Below are 19,404 nucleotides of genomic sequence, written 5' to 3' on the forward strand. Positions count from 1 at the left end.
AAGTCTTTATATTGTAGAGCCAATTACAGGTTACCTAGACAAGATTAGGACAAATATCATGGACAAAAGAATTTAACTTCCTGAAGACAATCAGGAACAAGTAAAAGTTGTATTAAGTTTCTTTTTAGACAATACACACCTGTAGACAGAATTATTAAAATCTATTCACTTCACTGCTACTAGCCGAAAAAACTTCAGAGTGGCATTTAGCCCATAATTTCTGGGTGTTGGATTTTTGTGGGTTTTGTTTTTTGGTTTTTTTAAGATTTTTCTTTAACAAAAAAAAAAAAATCCTAATTAAGTAAACAGATTTAGGTTTTTGTAGTCACAAAAATCCTTCTAAAGAAAAGCTGAAGCCGAAAACAAAGATGATACCAGATAAAAATCCAGCCATTAGTCGACAATTTCCTCAAGACACAACAAGGAAACATAACACTTTTTCCAGCCTCAAAGCTGAAATACGCTCTCACATTTCCTTCTTTAGAAGAAAAATGAAACTAGATACAAAGTTTGCTCACAAATCCCTGCAAGATCTGCTTCTATACCAGCCCTACCACCTACTTACCATAGGCTTTGGATCCCTAGCAAGCCTCTGCCCTCCATACATTCCAGTACTACAAAGCAGCAAGCCAGCATCCGTACCTTCTCAGAACCGATTCCTATCATGTCTGATGGTAAAATAAAGGTATACATGTCTGTCCAGAGCTTCCAGGAGAATGCAACTATTCCTGTGCATCCTGAGTTTTGGGATTCATTTGAGCCTGCAGGCCGTGCATCACAGCTTCCTGTTCGTTACACAGGGCCAACTTGTCAACAGAAAAACACGTATCACATACTGACACCAGAATTGCTGGAAGGAACACCTCAGTCTCCAGAATACTAAGATGAAACGAGCAGATCTTCAATCCATTTCAAGCAGCTTTCTATGTCTACAGTAGCTGCAAACAGTTCGGCTAAGTAATTCGCACTCCGCATGCTCCCTGTAGGAATATCAAGCAGATTTTTTTTCTTCAATAATATAGGCCGTCTGAAAGCTATAGGAATGAATCCAAATGTGAAGCATTTGAACCAAGTCTGTGAACCAGCTGAGATTTAGGGAACCTTTTATTTTTGAGAGGAAGTCAGGCAGCTGCCAGAGTTTCCATTTGCCCGTTTTCTAAGTGTAATGCACAAGTCAAAAGAATCTGCGGGAAAAGTGTGGCTGCCTGCCACTGAGCTCTCAAAAGAAATCATCTGGTGATGTGAGGTGGAAGACAGCGTTCATCATTAGCAATGCAAAAGAACAAGAGTTTAGCTCTGTTAGCACTAATTCTTGACCACCTACTCTTTTTCTACATGACTAAGCCTATGGAAATAACCTGCGAGAGATGCATTGTGTTTCACTTTTTAAATACCTACCACTGCCAATATTAGCCTCTACAGAAGAGATTTTAGGCTGAACTGAGTATGCAGTATCTCTGCCACCCTCACTGCACTTCTGTTTGTTCCTTTAAGGCAATGAACTCTCAGATCAGCGAGAGGTCGGAAGTTCACATATTCATGTCCAGTCTGTTACAGAACAGTTCATTCTTTGAACAATTTCAGGGATAATTTAAGGATCTGTATATGTCAATTAACTCTACACTTCAGATATATTACAGGGACCATACACAGGACTAAAGTTAATCTGATTTATCTGGAAAAGCAACACATCAGGGAGAAAGTTCAGTCGCAACACCCACACCTTACAGACTAAGCAGCAAGCTATGGAGATTTCACAACAAAGCTGCTAAGAAAGTAAAATAGTAAAATGCTGGGTGCTAATGAGTCTCTCTCAACCAGAGGAGCTTGAGAGAGATGCAGAAATGAGTAAGGACAGGTAACTGTGGAGGACCACAGGGAGAAGATGGTAGCAATACTACAGCAGAACATGTTGAAGGCTGAGAACATCTAGTCCCATCCTACCAGGAAGGATCCAGCTGTTAAATACCAGCTACAGTCAACACCTTGGCTCGACTGTCATCTTGTACAACTCCGGACAAACTATTCCAGCTCCAGTTTCAGGTTTTTTGTAGCTATCAGAGGATGCTTGTACCATCCTCTCCCTCATCGTAGCCCGATCAGCTCCCTGACCTGGTTTGCCACGTGGCAGCACAAGCACCAGTGTCAGCAAGCGAAGGGCCAGGGGACATACTGTCCTAAGTAAGAGTAGGATTGACCCAGTTAGTAAAAACTCACAGTTGGGTCAGCTTGAAGCAAATATGGGATACAGCCTCAGCGTCTTGGGATAGATAGCACCTTTCTCTGAAGGGTCCTGGGAGGCAACAGAGCTTTAAATGGGTACAAAAGCTGGAGACAGCACAAAGAATTGCAGAAGAATTGGGGAAGGAAGGTTAATATATTCAAAGACAAGCAAAATCATTGAAGATGAGCAACAGGGCAATGGGAGATGCGTACACTGACATTTAACTTCAGATGACGAATTCAAAGGAAACAATATAAACATCCTTATGCATATTATTCTGTCCATCACAGGTAGTGACAAAACTTAACAACGCTACCTGAAGACCTTCCTGCTAAGTTATCCACAGTCTGTTACTAGAAATACTTGCTTCTGTACTTGCTAGAACAAAAAAGAAGGTCTGATAAAACAAGCTACAGTATATTTCTCTAGTTTGCTTAAGTGATGCCGAGTTCCTCAGCCTCCAAAAAAGGGACGTGATTACAGGAACCAGGGAAGTAGGATTATTCACATCAAATCTGACAAGAAGCAAGTGTCTGTTTGTCAGACAGTACAAGACCTACAGTTTTCTACCAGGCAAGTCCTTTGCCAGTGTTTCCACACCTGGAAAAGCTTAGCACTGCAGACAGCAACTCTACTCTCAACATTTAAGGGGAAACAGAAACACCACCTCAGCTCAAGTCCTATTCTGCTGGACAGAATAAATGCAGTATGTTAAGTATTAAGCAGTAAAAGAAATAAACATATAACAGCTCAAAAAATGAGGCCGCAAACATTCACTTCATTAGTACCCAAGAAAAAATAAGTTCATTTTTGAGGGAACTTTTTCAGCACATTCTAGACTTCTAATGAAGTGCTATTCAAGAAATAGTTCCTACTACAGCCTGTAATCAAGTACAAAGAGGACGGCCTCTAGACACTGACAAGATTAAGTCACAACCAAGGCAGCAGGCTGATGCATTGATAAAATCATCACCACCAGCACAGAGCACTCCTCCGGCTCTCGGCAGATCCTGCCTCATACTGGTGGGCTCATCAGCTCCCTCCAGGCACTCCCGTCTTTGAGAAACACTGCAAAGACGGTAACAGCCAGCCACAGCTCCCTGCTGCTTTCTCATCCTGCAGCCCTCCCTTGCCCTTAAGATACAAGGGGAAGCTGCCAGTTGCAAAATGCCCCTGCATTGCAGGAAGCTGTTCACGCTCCCATCCCAGCCAACAACTCCACATTGTCTCAGGAGGGAGAGGATGAACATTGGCAATTGTCTGTCTCAACGCTTGTAGCTGCTCAGGGAGCTCAGCATAGGGCAAAGCTCAGCTGTTCTGTCTATATAGTTGAGAAACCTCGAGCCAAAACCCATAGAAAGCCATTTACTGCAGGTGGGTTTTTTGGGGGTTTTTTTTGTTTTGGTTTTTTTTTGTTGTTGTTGTTGGTTTTTTTTTTTCTTTTTTTTTTCTTTAACAACCTGTTGCAATAAGCTCCCTAACAATGTGCTTAGTTGAATAGCTTATTCACAAGAAGACGGTGAACTTTCACGGAAGACAAATCTTAATTTTAAAGCTATCATTTCTATCATACCCTGAGAACCACTTCCAACTTTAGTGGTACAAATCACACTGATGGAGTCAAGCAGGTACGCTGGTATCTATCCTAAAAGTGTCACAAAATGACTGATTAGCCCAGAATTAGAAAAATTATCTCTAGCACCAGATATCCATGAAATTGGATGAAATTGGTCCACTAAGCTCCAACTCTACAGGCATCAGACACAAGGTTCTCTTATGCCTGTACAAGTTTTCCATAAAGAGCGACTGCACATAGTCAAAAAGCACTACACTCACACTCAAAAGCGCCTCTGCTTTATCAGACTGTGATCCAAAAAACACTTCACAGGTTTTGGGAGACACTACAGTGCAATAATCCAACTCTTCATGTATCCTGTACTATCAACAGAAAGTACATTTCCCTCATTTTAAGAGTTGAGAGTTGTTTACACACAGTGCTTCTAAACTGAAAGTTTCCAAGTAAAAAATTAATAGCAGTTACAATGAAACTGGCTGCCAATGCCCTGGTCTGTCTCCAGTCACTGTGACTTCTACACCATTCTCCAAGGACTACTTTCCCCATAAGCAAAGACAGCATTCTCGTTCAAATACAGCTGACAACTTCTGCTGAAACATCAACTAGGCGGGAAGCTCTAACCAGAAACCACAATACAGATCACTACCAAGAACTCCAGTTCTATGCTTCCCTGCTCACCACTCCGGTGACTTTCCTTTAAAGCTCACCTTCAGCTTACCAGCCACTTACATGAAGAACTTATCTCTACCCACTCAAGTGCACCATGTTGTCATCTCTAGGGGAAAGACTTCAGAAGTAGCAGTGATAAAAGATTTTGTGACTGAATTTTTAGCCTTCATTATACACATATTCACAAGTCCAAAAGCTGACAGTACACCACACTAGTTATGAAATAGCACACGGACTAGCCAATTCTACTACTAAGTACATTAACATACAAAGCAGTAATATTTCAATGTTGGGTTTGGTTTTGGTTTTTTTGGTTTTTTTTGCTTTTTTTTTTTTTAAGTAATATACCAGAGTTCTCTGATTCTCTTACCATTCACAGCTTTTTCTATCAGTTCTTCACAAGCATCAAAGTCTCCCTTCAACACCAGTTTGTCATGCAAGTCCGTCAACATAGGATGCTCCAGAGCAATCTTGGTTTTCTTCTGCAGCGACTCAAAAGCTTCGGTGTAGTTGTGCTGACGAAAATGCTTTAGGCAAAGGCGAATGGCTTCCTGTTCACGGTACTACTGGAACACAAGAAAACCTATGAGACATGTAGATTTTTCTTTTACCAGCACTTTTACCTGAAGACAAAAGCAGGATCTCTTATACACGCTGCACATAAACTGCTCACAAGCTTACAGAGGAATGCTACGTGAAAGACATTACAAGCTGCGCAGGCATTTACTTTCCAACAGTACAGAAGTTATACAACTTGGTACCATCCAATTTAACAAGCGTACAAGGAGAGAGCGCACAGTGCCCCAGATCTCTGGAGTGACCATTATTTCCCCCCATCTGCTTGGCCCTGCTGTTCGAGGCCTACACGAAGCACAGAGTAGGAAAAAGCCTTCGCTATCAGCGTTACATAATTTGATTGTATGACTCTTACATAACAAAATAATTTAGAAGAGTAAGTAGGTCACCGTTTTTTGAGAAGCAGAAGGAAAAAAAAAAAGCCATGAGGAAAGGAATACTTGCAATGACCACTGCTCCTGCAAGGGAAAGGCAGAAGGCAGGGCAGACCCCAAAACCTGCAGGCTCACGAGGATTTCGGATCAATGGCAGCAAGGATTTACGTGCACGCCGAACATTTACCTTCAAAATATTCCCATGCATGTTGAAGCTGAACCCCTGATGAGTCAAAGCTGCCCTTTTCCCACTCAGCTGTGGGAAGGAGTGAGAAAGGCTAGAGAAACCCACGCTGGGTCAAACATCCAGGCACAGAAACATGAGGGAATAGTAAACTCCGCGTAAGAGCTACAGCTTGTGCTGTTAACCTACCAAATCATCCACTGTGTTTTCAAAGCTGCTAACAATATGCATAAGTAACACAGATTTTTAAGTTGGTAAGTAGCAGAATCACTTATTTTAGACAGACTCTTCAAACTTAAATTCTAAGGCATTAAGAGGAAAAAAAAAAAAATCATCTCAATTTCCACCTTTAATACACATCCACTGTGGTAAAAAACAAACGTAGCTTAAGCATCTGTAAGATCAATCAAATGAGATAAATGGACAGCACTGCTGGAAGTGAAGTTTACGGTATTTAAACGAACAGAATCTTTCTGAAAACCTGGAACCAACACTCACATTCAGCAAAAATCACTGCTCTCAAAATAATGGCTCTATAGCAAGAATCTCAACACTAAAGCAGCTAAAAAGAAACACGGCCATGTGCTATATTTTTAGTTCTTAATCCATCAGAATTTCACAGCTGCAAATAGCGAGAACTATGCATTTTTAGAAAATCAGTTCCCAGCCCACATGAAAAAGGCCAAGGACACGTACCGATAAAAAGGCAATACTGTGGCAGAGTAATACTAAAGCTAGAACAGTTTTACAGCACAACTGGAAAAAAAAAAGAAAAAAAAACAAAACACACCACAAACTTTTTCTTTTGAAGAGATACCTAAGACACTGTCTTTGAGCAAATGTTCACGTACATCAGTCAAGGCCAAAACCACATTGGATTCTTTGTTGCTCAAAGGGATAGCAAGCAGAACGATAGCTGCACACCAGTAATAACCAGCTTCTGCACTTTCAGCTCCTCAAGTTCGGACAAAATTCGGACTTGGTATATTTCCATTGAGCCTCTCCTGACTGACAGGCTCAGCTTATAATATCAAATGACCATTGCAGGTTGGCCACTCAATGCAATAGAAAAGCTTGTATTTACGTGACATCACAGTAGTACTTCAGAAGTTAAATGTAAAACTTTTTCTACACAAAAAAAAAAAGTATAAAAAAATATGTAAAAGGCTCCTTTTTAAATGCTGCCATACAGGTTTAAAGAGATGACAACTCAAACAATAGCTTTGATCTGAAGCTGTAAATAATTTCTATGGTTAAAAATGTAACAAGAGCATGAGACTAAGACATTAACGCAGTCAAACGCGCTAGCAGAATTAGAAATATAAACTGCTACTTCTTAGTTAGAATCACAGAATCATTTAGGTTGGAAAAAAACCTTTAAGATCATCAAATTCAACCATAAACTTAACACCACCAAGTCCACCACTAAACCATGTCCCTAAGTGCCACATCTACACATCTTTTAAACACCTCCAGGGATGGTGACTCAACCACTTCCCCAGGGCAACCTGTTCCAACGCTTGAATTAGTGGGAAGGCTTTCAGGAGGCAGTAGGCTGAGCTGGACAGCAAGGAGAAAGCAGTCGGGAGGGAACTGAGAAGCATGCCTGCTGCTTTGAGTCCTTATCTATTACCCACAACTTCACTCCCTTCAGGAAAGTGAGGTTTTGCTGGTTGAAACACACACAACAAAAAGGATGGGCAACTTTGTGTGGAACCTTCTTCTCATCTGATGTCTCAGGCAGCAAAGAAGTGATAGACTTCAAAGCCTTTGAGACTTCCAAGAACATGCATGAAAATATTCACATCATCTCGAAGAACTAGAAGAAACAGGACAACCTTTCTACCTTTGCCCAAATACGGGTCAGCACATACATCCTGCTATGTGGATCTGGCAACAGTGGCCTCTCAGAACTGTGAGACGAGAACAGTCAGACATGCAATCATCACCAAAAACTTGGCAAGTGATCCCTGTAGAGCCCAAACAACCATGAATAACTCTCTGCCTTGCTGCTTTAGGGCCCTAAGCTTTAGAAGAACAATGCTGGCACCCCTTGAAGAAGCTGTCACTACATACATGCTGACCATTAAAAGTGTCGATTCCATGGGATAAGATGAAACAAAACAGATGCTAACATCATCATCAGATGGCTCCTGACCAAAAAAAATAATAATCAGTGCTTCCTGATTGCAGCAACTGGTCAAAAATGCCAGAAACACCACCATGTCCACAGGCAGCAGAAAGAAGCGCAGAAAACCACCAGCAGCCTCTGTCAACTGGACTCTTAAGAACTGAACATCAGGAATTAGCAGCCTTGTGACCACAATACCACTTTAATCATAAAGCAGCTACAGACAACTTCCACTGTGACTGTTAGCGCTGTTTCCAAACGCTCCACGAAGTGGCTTGTGACATTGGTATAAACACACGAGCCAGACAGGACGGCCACAAGGTTTCTTTGCCCTACTGGCAACACCATAAACTGGTGAGGGAGCCTCAGTACTACAGCAAACATTTTTTTTTTTACTTTTAAGTTTTTCCTTCTGGAAGCAGAGATACGCTGCTCTGCTACTCCATCTTATTCAGCTGGGAAGGACGTGTTCTCTCTAACACAATATGAATTTCATTAATTGTTCCAGAAGATCTATGCATAAAAAGCAGCAACAAAATGAATTCTGGTTGTCAATGTGCACTTCCTTCCCACAGGAGAGGCATCTGTTGTACTCAATTAAATACAGTTTATACAAAATAATGTTGAGAACCCTTTGAACTTTCTATCAAAGTGACGAATGGTATAAATCATCTCATCTCGCAGTCCAGTGGCATCAGCTCCCCTCTGTTCCAGAGTATTCAGCAAGAAGACAGTTAAGAGAGAAACATCAGAAATGCAAGCAGCTGCAACAGGAAAGACACCAACGCAGATTCTCCTTAAAACAAGCTCATTTTTATACCCTGTAACAGAAGTTGCATATGTAACGCAAAAGGCTCTAGGGTGTGATATACAGCTCTACAGAAGGACCAGTATGGTAAAAGGATGACTAATCAAAAGGCAAGAAGAGGCAGAAATGGGATCTGATTTTCTTAAGATTCATTTCCCTTCCAATACAAACACTATTTTACTAACACTACCCTCTTTCACTCAGGGTTCCTTTCTGTCATGTTCTTCTCATGACATCTACCTAGCAGGTTTTGGGGGTTTGGTGGTTTTTTTTGTTTGTTTGGTTTGGGTTTGTTTTTTTTTTTGGTAGGGGTTTCTTTTTTGGATGGTGGTGGTTTGGGTTTTGTTTTTCTTTTTTTTTTTTTTTTTTTTTTTTTAAGAGAACAAGCACACACAATTCAAAAAGTTTCACTTTGACTCTAAGTCAGCCATGTGGTTTGAGTTTTAACTACGCGTGTTTGTTGTTTTAATAGCTGATATTCAAGGAATGAAAAGGTCACATAATTCCAGTAAGAGAGGTTTCACAAGATTCTGAGACTACAGATCTTCAAACAAACAGGCATCCAAAATGTAGGCCTACCTTGCTGTACCAGTTGAGGCATGGTTGGACCACATCTGGATCATCAATGCCATTAAGTTCAACATACCAGATACTAAAATTGAAGCTAGGTCCCCAGGATAAGAGTGGAACTGGAGAAGAAAGGAAAAGGAGAAAAAAAAAAGATGCATAAACATCAAACAATCACTGTGTCAGTCTTATCAGGCTATACACAGTACTATTTCAACAGAAGGCTTTTGAAGGTTAAACAGTATTTCTGATTTGACATAAGTTCTAGCTTAAGTCAGCTTAGGAAAATTACCAAATACGTCATGTTGAAGTAGTCATTTAAAGCAATCTGTGCCAAGCAACATTAACACAGCAGATCATTACAAAGCAGAAGCTTGCTTCAAGCAAAAGAACAAAAATACTATCATTTAAAAGAGCTCAAAAGAGGCCACAAGCTTTGACATGGATGGGAATCATGAGCATACCAACGACAGTATTCACTCCTCATAGTACATTTATTTCCACATTTGTCAGCAACAATTATTTTCTCTAATGGTGAAGACAAGAAGCTTGGGTATTTTAAGTTTTACAAAATTAGTAATGTCTGTAAGTTGGGGAGGAGGGAAGGAGGGACAGAAAACTGTCAGTTTCCAATTTAAATACGGTTTGTTTTGTTCGGGTTTTTTTAGGCTTGAATCTGTGCAGCTTTTTGACTAATACTGTTTTATCTGCATATTGAAACAAACACACTTTAAATATTAAATGACCTGTGAAACAAACTGCAGTCTCTCACCTAAAGCTTCTCTATCATGCTGTGTTAACACTGATCTACTGATCAATCTGCAGGTTAAAACTTGGTTTTGCTTTTCAGAGCAACTTCAACTCCCAGAAAACTTGCATGAACTCTTGATTCCTTAAAACTGCAGTGAAATCAAATGGTTTAATTTAAAATGCTTTTGTTTCCTTTTTATTTGACTGTATCTGATAAACAGGAAAAGGTAGTATTAGAGACAAATGACAAGTTGCCAGCAGCAGCATGGAGTTCGCTACTTCCTCCTCCCTTCCACAGAAACTATTTTTGCCATAGAGAAATTGCTTATTGTCTTTCAAACCACTATAAAATCCCACCGAGGTTAACTTGTTGAAATAAGGGTTTTCTGGCCTACCCCTTGAGGAAATAAAAAACAAAATTTTCCTTAAAGCTGTTCCTGAGCTGTTTACCCTTCAAACAAGCTAGATCTATCATTTTCTGCAATCTGTTTGGGCATAAAGCATATGTTCAAATAAATTATTTTCTAAATTTTAAAGGGTGTTTCTATGAACCTGTTGGTAAACACTTATGACAACTTCTGGAAATAACTTTATCAGGAGAGGAGATTTTTATAAAATATCCAAAGATATTTTGAACATGCAATTCGTAACTGATTTTAATATCCATAAGTAGGTACTATTTATGTTACAGCTCTCAAATCATCCTGTTCAGATATTTCCCTTCTACTTGGTTGTTCAGCATACAAAGTGAGATGCTTTCAGAGCAGTTCCTAGTAGGTGCATCTTTGTGGAGACAGGACAGAAGTGAAGTGGTCAGGAAAACCAAGAGTCACCTGCCTTCCATCCACAGTCTGCCCAATAAACTTTTCTTGCTTAGTTTTGTCCTTTGCACAAGATGAGCACTGTTAATACAGTACCTCAACACCGTAAAACACTACTACTTCTAAACCCAAGTACACAGATAAATTTAATCCTGGGTATCCCACCTATTAAGGCAGCAGACTGACAAAATACCACATGGAAGAGTAAAACGTTAAATGCCACCTTTCATTTTTCCTCAGATCCAAACACAGACCAAGACCAAACTGAAGTTAAATTTGGTATTTGCTCAGGCACAAAGAACCAAAACCTATCCACTGGCTTCTTGCACTGAAACACTGAACCAAATCACAGACCACCTCAAACGGATCAAGACCGTAAGTTTCCTGATGGTGAACTTGGGGCCAATTTTGTAACATGGAGTTTACCTTCCCATCTCACTTCAGAACAAAAGTAGAGGTGCCCACTTCTATTTCTTTTCAGCAGTTCTTCTCAGAACTTACACCAGCTTCGCCCAGAAAAATTTAATAATTCACCCTCTTATCTTGGTAGCCTACTATAGCCTGAAAGATATAACAGGATGTGCATAAGAATCCTAGGTAGCTATCATCACAAAAAAATGCAAAGCCATCAACTTGCTCACACTTCCCTCCCTAGTTAACTCAGAGCTGAAGGAAACAAAATACTAGAAACAGTGATTTAAACATCAAGATTTTCATGGTGCAATCATCTACTCTAAGGAAAACACAGACATTAAGTTGTGTAGTTGTGAATGCAGTGCTACACAGGCAGAGAAAAGTAAATTTCATCTTTTCAAACTACTCCACAGGAGCAGGAAAGGAAACAAAGCATAAGAGTTGAAACCGTAACATGACTTCTATTCCCTTAGCAAAGACCAAGTGTTCTGCTGGATTATCTTGCCATTTTTTAACCTTTTTCCTGACTCCCAGACCACACAAAGGAAACATCTCTCATCCTTTCCTCCGCCCTCTCCTTTTTGAAGCCTTCACAGGTGTGCTTAGCTCTTCAGACAAATCTCCTTTTAGAGCAGCCACAATCTAACTTAGACTTGGAACAAGGAGACATGAAGTGCAGCATGGAAATAGCAACAGTCACACAAAAAGCAATAAGCATTACTTGTCAGTATAACACACAACTCTAATTTTCTTTTTTTGCACAAGATTTGGAGGTTACAGCAGTCTAGGATGCTGAGTGCAGACATAAGCTCTCCTGGGTCCAACCCTCTTTTCTCACATCTCCCAATGGCTGCCTTTCATTTGTACTCCCCCTTCGCTCACTTGAGATTCCACATCACAGCCTAGGTAGACACAAACCACTAGAGCTTCTGCAACAGCCGAGAAACGTCCTCTAAAAATCAGCGAATACCCTACCCTGCAACACAGCTGCAGAGGCTACATCTTATGCACTCCACTGTTTGCTATATTGCTTTTTTTCCCCACACATACATTTGAGGGGGAAATACATAGCGATTAAAGGTGTTGAATCTGAAGACTAAGGCTAGTTATTTCTCCAGTTTTTACCACAAAGCCTCTTGAGTACAGTTTTTTTTTTGCTGCATGTGCTACAATAATCCACCCTGAAACCCATGTAACTGTTCAGACTAGCTGAACTGCCTCTGCACAGTGAGGTGTCCAGCAGAAGAAAAGAAAACAATAATAATTTAAAAAAAAATTAAAAAAAAAATCAATATCCCTTCAACAGAAGCAGAAGGTATTTAGGTCACTTAAACAATTCTTTACCCACACAAGGATGATTTTAGGGGATATTTCTCAATAATTGGAAGCTATGCCCAATAGAATCATAGAATCACAGAATGGTTTGGGTTGGAAGGGACCTACAAAGCCCATCCAGTCCAACCCCCCTGCAAGGAGCAGGGACATCCCCAACTAGATCAGGTTGCTCAGAGCCTCATCCAGCCTGGCCTTGAACATTTCCAGGGATCGGGCATCCACCACCTCTCTGGGCAACCTGGGCCAGTGTTCTACAACTCGCATTGTAAAAATTTTTTTCCTAATACCCAATCTAAATCTACCCCCCTCTGTTTTAAAACCATTAATCCTTGTCCTATCCAACAGGCCCTACTGAACAGCCTCTCCCCATCTTTCTTGTAGGCCCCCTTTAGGTACTGGAAGACCGTTATCAGGTCTCCCCAGAGCCTCCTCTTCTCTTCAGTATAAATACTGCAACCCTGTATACTAGAGAGGACAGCAGCAGAGGCGTCAAACACAGGGCAACAACGATGAACACCTCTCTCAAGCCAATTCCCATCTACAGGCAGTAGAGACACAAAGGGCTCATGTTTGGAAAAATGTAGGTAAAGATGCAGTCTATACATTTAACACAGGAAACATCCATAAAGAAAATATTGCTGATTTCTGTTACACTAAAGATAAAAAATCTTGAAACCTAGTTAGTAACTCCCATGCTAGTAACAAACTGGCATGAGAATTACACCCAGCATTTCTTCAAACTCTTTCACAGCAATCACTCTTTACAACACCTTCTGCTTTCAAGGACACAGTACAATAAAAAACCAACAACTCTGCTTGGAGTAATCACAAAAACAGAGACAGAAACAAATGCTTACAAACTCTAAAGATTATTCTTCAATATTTTGTCTGGATAAATATCTTCTTCCCCCTCCCAAGTTCTTTAATGAGGTGCTACATGAAATGTAAAAATCACTTGTCAAGTAGGTCAAAACTCTGCACAACTGGGCATTTCAGTGCTAAGGAACTGAAGTTGAACTAATTAAACTGAAAGCGCAAGTCTTTTCTTGACAAAAGGAGAGAGAAGATATTCTTTCTGGTTTCTACGAGCACGAAACTTTTCTAATATGTGAGCAATGGAAGTAGTAGGAAGTATTTTCCCTTCTCGCAGATCTACCCACGTCACGTTCCTCATGCCCTGTGCTCCCATATAAACCTCACTGTTGTGTTGTTAACAGTAGTGTACAGGTCACTACGCTTATCTGCGGAATTATCAAGCAAACGCCCGATTCAAGTCGCTGCCGAACTAACACCTTCCCCAAATACGCAAACCCCACTGATAACAGCAGCTTCTGCAGTGTCAGTCTCTAAGAGTCCAAAAGGGCAGATTTTGGTCTCATGTTTACTGGCAGCATTACAAGGAACACAGCACGGTATTTCAAATTTTGAGTTACTTTGGCTAGCAGCTTGGAAATTTTAACAAACTGAAAACATATTCAAGCTGTGAATCTGAAAAATAACAGAATTTCGTAACATCATTTTGCAGTTGTTTCACAGCAAAAAAACACTCTCCCAATTTCATAAACAAAATGACGCTAGCCATCAACTAGAGGTTTTAATAGATTTTGGTGAAAAGATCATTTTAATTTTCATCCTAGCATAGTAATTTCTTCACAGAAGATAGTTTCAAGGAACAACAGGCTACAGATAGAGCTAAAAAGGAAAAGTTATCTCAAACCGTAACTAGTGAGCAAGTGATAGATAAATACAAATCTAATATTAGTGTATATAACACAGAATCTATCCCAATAAAAGAAACCATGTAACTGTTAATACTGCTCATGTCACACCAGAGAAAAGATCCTAGTAGTAGAAATTAATCAGCATTTCACTTCCCTAACAAGTTTCAACTTACTGCTACACTTCATAACATCAGAACACGTTTTGCTGGAATACAATTTACCCATCTAGAGAAGCTGCTAGTAATCTTTCCATTTGTCCCTTTAGCCCTCCAGTAACTACTTGTTGGTTTTTAGCCACTGAAAAATAAAATTTCCCAAAAACCTAACGCAAGAAGCTTCAAAACACATTAAAAAAATATTAAACTCTCCTGATGTAGTCAACCTTTAACTATTCATCTGCTCCTCTTGAGGTTTCCTAAAGCCAAATGTTACAGATGCTTCCAAAAGTAGTAGCCAAAACCAAACCCAATGAACAACCAATTTCTCAACTTCTCTAAGAATGGGAAACACCACCGTTTATGGCACACAAATGACTACTATTTCACAGCTTGAAGCTTTCAATTCCTCGGGCAAACGTGAGCAGAAATTCAGAAAGCTGTGCAGAAGACACTAGAGCAAAGGGCTCTGACAGGAACCCCTACACAGCCACTATCATCCAAGTCATGGCAAAGGAATTACCCAACACTTCAAAACACTCCTAAATTCATCTTAATTAGTCAACAGGATCTTATCTCATTTTTGAGCAACTACCTCCTTGCTCTATTTTTAACCTTAAACAGCTAGTTTAAAACCATTCTTTTACTATCTCAGTAGATAGGAAGGGGAAGATAAAATTTACTGAGCTATGAAAAGCTGAAAGGCTCTAAATTCTTGGATTAAAGCCAACCAGTATCACTGATGGTCACCGTAAGACACTTGTTCTCTCCGGCCTGCACGAAGCAAGGAACAGACAGCCTCACCTGCTCCCACCACAAGTCACATTAACTGGCCTTCATCAGCACCCCCCTTCAGCAAGCTTCACCAGAGAAAGACAACCAGACATCGCAGGGTATATAATTCTTCTCTGCCCCAGACGTCATGTTCAGCCAGAGATGAGACTTAATGATTAGAGTAGCAGGAAGAGAACAAGGAAGGCTTCTTGCTGTTCTATGCATTGCACGTGTGTTTGAGAACAAAAGACTTCAATCTCTTCCAAACTCTGGGTTGTCAATGCTGAAACTTTTACCAGTATTTCACTTAATGTTTTTTATTTTTTTAAAGCTCTTATATAGCAATTTATAGTAGGACAGTAAGCAGCTTCTCTAGCAATTAATTCACTCAACAACTGTATTTCACTTTCATTCCCCAGGATTTCAGTTATGAAGCTATTCTTTCTTAGTAACAGGACTTCACTGTGTTCCAATCTAAGCAGCCTAAGAGATCATGAAATGGAACCACTATTGTGGATATTTTGCCTGAGTACAATGAAGTCACAAGTGCCAAGACTGGCACAAGTATAAGAAGAGATTATTTTCTACTCAGAATGCTGAAAAAATGCATTTACCTATCTTAATGAATCGACAGGGGAACATCTGTTCATCAATTTTATGCTTCAAGGTGAATGTTTCTTTGTTATAATCATTCTTTAAGCCACTGTGGGAAAAAATAAATAAGGTTACTAAATCTTACCTTGTATTTTAGGACTAGCTAATAAACGCAATGTAGGTCATGCCTGAAATGCGAAGCTTGTTTCACATTACTATGAATCATAAGTACGCATGCTGGACCAACGCCTGGGCTGCTATCCACCATCTTATCTCCCTGGGAGGCAGCACTGGTTTCAGGAGGGATCAATGCTTCTTGTCTGCATCTGTAACCCTGCGACTTCAGCAAACGATCTGCCTGAACCGCTCTTTTCCATTTTTAAGAGGGAGATGTACCAGCTCTCAATTATCACACTGCCAAAGTGCTTTATGATCCATTTATGGGCATTACTTTAAAAAATATCAAATATTTAGTATAATTCATAAAAAAATCTTAAGTCTGCTTTTATCGACGATGCAAGTCCCAAAATAAGGATTTTTATTACACTTCAGTTCAAGTGAAATTATATTAGATATCAATAATTACTATGCTACCAAGACCTCTTCCCCCGTAATTCTGGAAGCAATAAAGTCAAATTACAAGACTGGTCTATCTAAAGAGGGTGACAGGGCAGGAAAGGTTGTGGCTAGTTTCTATATGGTCTTGAAGGATACCTGCAACATGGAACTTCCCCTGTTTCCCCATGGCTCTTCTGCTTGACTACAGATGATGTACACCCATACATTCCCAGGAGGTGGGCTTCCCTTCTGCTGGCCTCCAAAAATAGACTGGTCCTTGCTACTCATTTCTCTTATACTCCTAGATATTTAAATACAATTTCCCTTTCTGAAACAGAAGATTCCTTAAAACGCCCTTGCAGATTTACATTAGCAACTACTCAGAAACTCCGGATAGCATGAATAGCCAAAAGGCTCTTTCTTTAGTCCCTATCAGTACAACTACCAAATCAAACTAAACAAAGGAAAACACAGGGTTTCTGTTTGCTTATATGATTTATTTACTCATTTGAAGAAAAGCAGAGCAGCTGACCAGTTCAGACCTCTACAGCTGCAATGAGGTTCTTGACATAGGCAAGTTATTCGGGCTTTTAAAGGCTACTTTAAGTTATTCACAGCTGGGGAACCATTTCTCCCATGCCTCAAGCACACAGAAGAAAGGAATCACAATCCAGCAACACTGCACTCTGCTCTCAGCTCTTCCAGATTTCCAAGAGTTGGCTCTCCACAAATCCTCTGTGGTTAGAGCAGGCTGAGAAAGGCTTCCTAGTGCAAGTGTTGGGATTGCTGCTCTCTGACCTGACCATAAACACAAGGGCAACTAATTGCAGGGTCACAATCACAGCTCTACTACACTGGTAGCCACATGTCTGCTCGGGAGTGAAGGGGAAGAGCATTTTGGTCCAGCCTCTATGGTTACCACAGCTGATGAAATCACATCTTACCTGGATAAGAGATCTGTCATGTTTTCCTCATTCATCCCACCAAAGACTTTAAACTTCTTTAAATTGCAGACATGCGTTTTCTCATATTTGCCAAATGTGATACTCTGGACTATGGCAGGTCTTTCAAGTTTCAGAATCAAATACTGTGGAAGAGAAAACAGTAAGTTTTAATATTAAAGCCAAGGCTGCAAAACACACTAAGGGAGAAGCATTACAGCCTTCAAAAATTCAGTTTACAAAGCCAGAGAATGAAAGTTAAGATGATTCCTCCTTGTTATTATATTATCCCATTTTTTCTGGAATGAAGTAAGGCTTTTTAGGAATATTACTTTAAAAGCATTTTATCCAGGAAAGATTTGGTTGAACTACCTATTTCCTAGCATTTCTATTCAGGGCTTACATACATTCCTTCGAGTTGGATGCAAGACTTCCTGAAATCTGGCAAATAGGATCAAACTACAGAGAGCGATGATTCAAACGCCCACTACAGCCTGAAATGAAACCTAAACTGAATACACAATTAGATAAATACAGTATGTTCCACATGCTAAGAGAACATCAAATTACTTTTCCTCTCTGGGCTGACACTATTTAACCACTGAACACAAACTAAGTTTGAAGTGTGGCTAACATAGGAACCAACTGCTTATTAACCATACCAAATAAAACCAAGCCACTTAACTGACAATAAAGGGGTTTTACACATAAAATGATGAAAATGTTCTCCTTTGGGAACACTTGCTCCTTTCTTAAACAGATGTCCCCCCCACAGTGTATGAATAGTCAGATTATTTATATTCAGGCCCCAGCTACTAGCTTCACCAGCACTGCTGGAGGTAAATATCTGCTCCACTTGAAAAGCATATGCAGAGAAGTGCTTGCACCATCCATCAGGGATCACTGAGTACCAGTTTATTTAACCTTCCCCTACAAAACAAGTCTTGGAGGGAGTCTGAAGACATCCTGTTCTGCAGAATACATTGAGTTTTATATCTGAAAACAATGTGTTTGACTCTCTCCCCTAACTTCTCAGAAATAAGCAGTATACAACAGCGAAATGAGACAGAGTGCAGAATGAAAATTACTCATCATGCTGAATGTTCTTACAAAACCCTGTGGTCAAGGCTACAGCACAAGCAGATGACCAAGGCATTGCAGGACACCTCCCATTGCAGGCACTACTGGTGGCCCTTTCTTCCAAAAAGCAGCACCGCCAAACCAGACATGACACAGTACTTTGAGTCGTTCATCGACATGAAGTAGAGTTATCTGCATGCATGTGTCTGCTTTCTATGGTTTCTGAGCAGAGTATCTCTCCATAAAGTGTCACGGGCATCACTCTAGTTGTCCTATACAGCTCTACCGGTGTGACAATCTTACTTTATAAGTGCATCTTTTGGGTTAGGAGCAGAACTAATTTTGCCCTTCCATTTAATTGTCAGTCTTTCTGCCATGGCCCTGTAAAGCAACTAATTCTGAAGATAGGAGTAGTACTGACATCATTCTAGAGAGCGCCAGGATAAATCAATAGCTGATTCTCACTACAGTTACAAAAAGCTCAGCTTAGCTTAACAGAAGTACTCATACATGTAGCGGTTGTAGTTGATAATGCAGACTCAATAGGTACCTATTCAGAATAAGGACTTCCTGCCAAAGATGTTCCCAGCAACTCAAAACTTTTCAGAATGAAGAAAATAGAGCACAACAGAAGAATGCTTTGGTGCTTTCCTAGATTTGTTTGGTTTAGATGAAAAATTTCTAGTTCTGTGAAGAACATAATTTACCTAAACATCAGAACCACCTGTTAGTTTAACTAGTAGTAAGCCATGCTTTTGTCTCAAAGTACTTCCCAAACTTCAGAAAAAAAATAAAGCTCTATACAGAAAACAGACTTTCTAAAGCAGAAAAAAGGAAGGGATGAGCAAAAGGACAGTCCTGTAATGAGCAGGGCAGTACGTGAAACATGGCACAGCCCACTGCCAAAACTCTCATGCAGAACAGACAGTACATAGCGTCTACGAACTCCTCCTACACCATCATCTCTTCCCTGCAGATTTCACCCAAAGCTGAAAAAGTAAAGCTAGCACTACCAGCATCAGCAACTCTTGATCTTGCTGGAATCACAAACCTAACGCTTGGGTCACAAAGATATACTTTCTCAAGTACCATAGAAGATTTGCAGAAGCCTGGCACAAATGTCATCCAGCATTATTCAATTCTTACCCTAAA

The 19,404-nt window shown here is 40.2% G+C and overlaps 1 protein-coding gene across 4 annotated transcripts in view; it reads right to left on the reverse strand.

The window, feature by feature from the left end:
• Nucleotides 1-19,404, reverse strand: part of MKLN1 (muskelin 1) — a 100,990-nt gene that overhangs the window by 61,743 nt on the left and 19,843 nt on the right. For 2 of the 4 annotated variants that reach the window (XM_086744589.1, XM_086744596.1), the window contains 4 exons: nucleotides 17,176-17,318; nucleotides 15,694-15,782; nucleotides 9,122-9,231; nucleotides 4,840-5,032 (listed from right to left, as the gene is read on the reverse strand). In XM_086744589.1, the coding sequence (XP_086600715.1) occupies nucleotides 4,840-5,032; nucleotides 9,122-9,231; nucleotides 15,694-15,782; nucleotides 17,176-17,318 (535 nt within the window). Of the gene's footprint in view, nucleotides 1-4,839; nucleotides 5,036-9,121; nucleotides 9,232-15,693; nucleotides 15,783-17,175; nucleotides 17,319-19,404 lie in introns of those variants that run through there. The other 2 variants (XM_086744601.1, XM_086744609.1) reach the window with 2 other exon arrangements.

Source organism: Chlamydotis macqueenii, chromosome 1, assembly GCF_036417535.1.
Source record: "Chlamydotis macqueenii isolate bChlMac1 chromosome 1, bChlMac1.mat, whole genome shotgun sequence".
NCBI lineage: Eukaryota > Metazoa > Chordata > Aves > Otidiformes > Otididae > Chlamydotis > Chlamydotis macqueenii.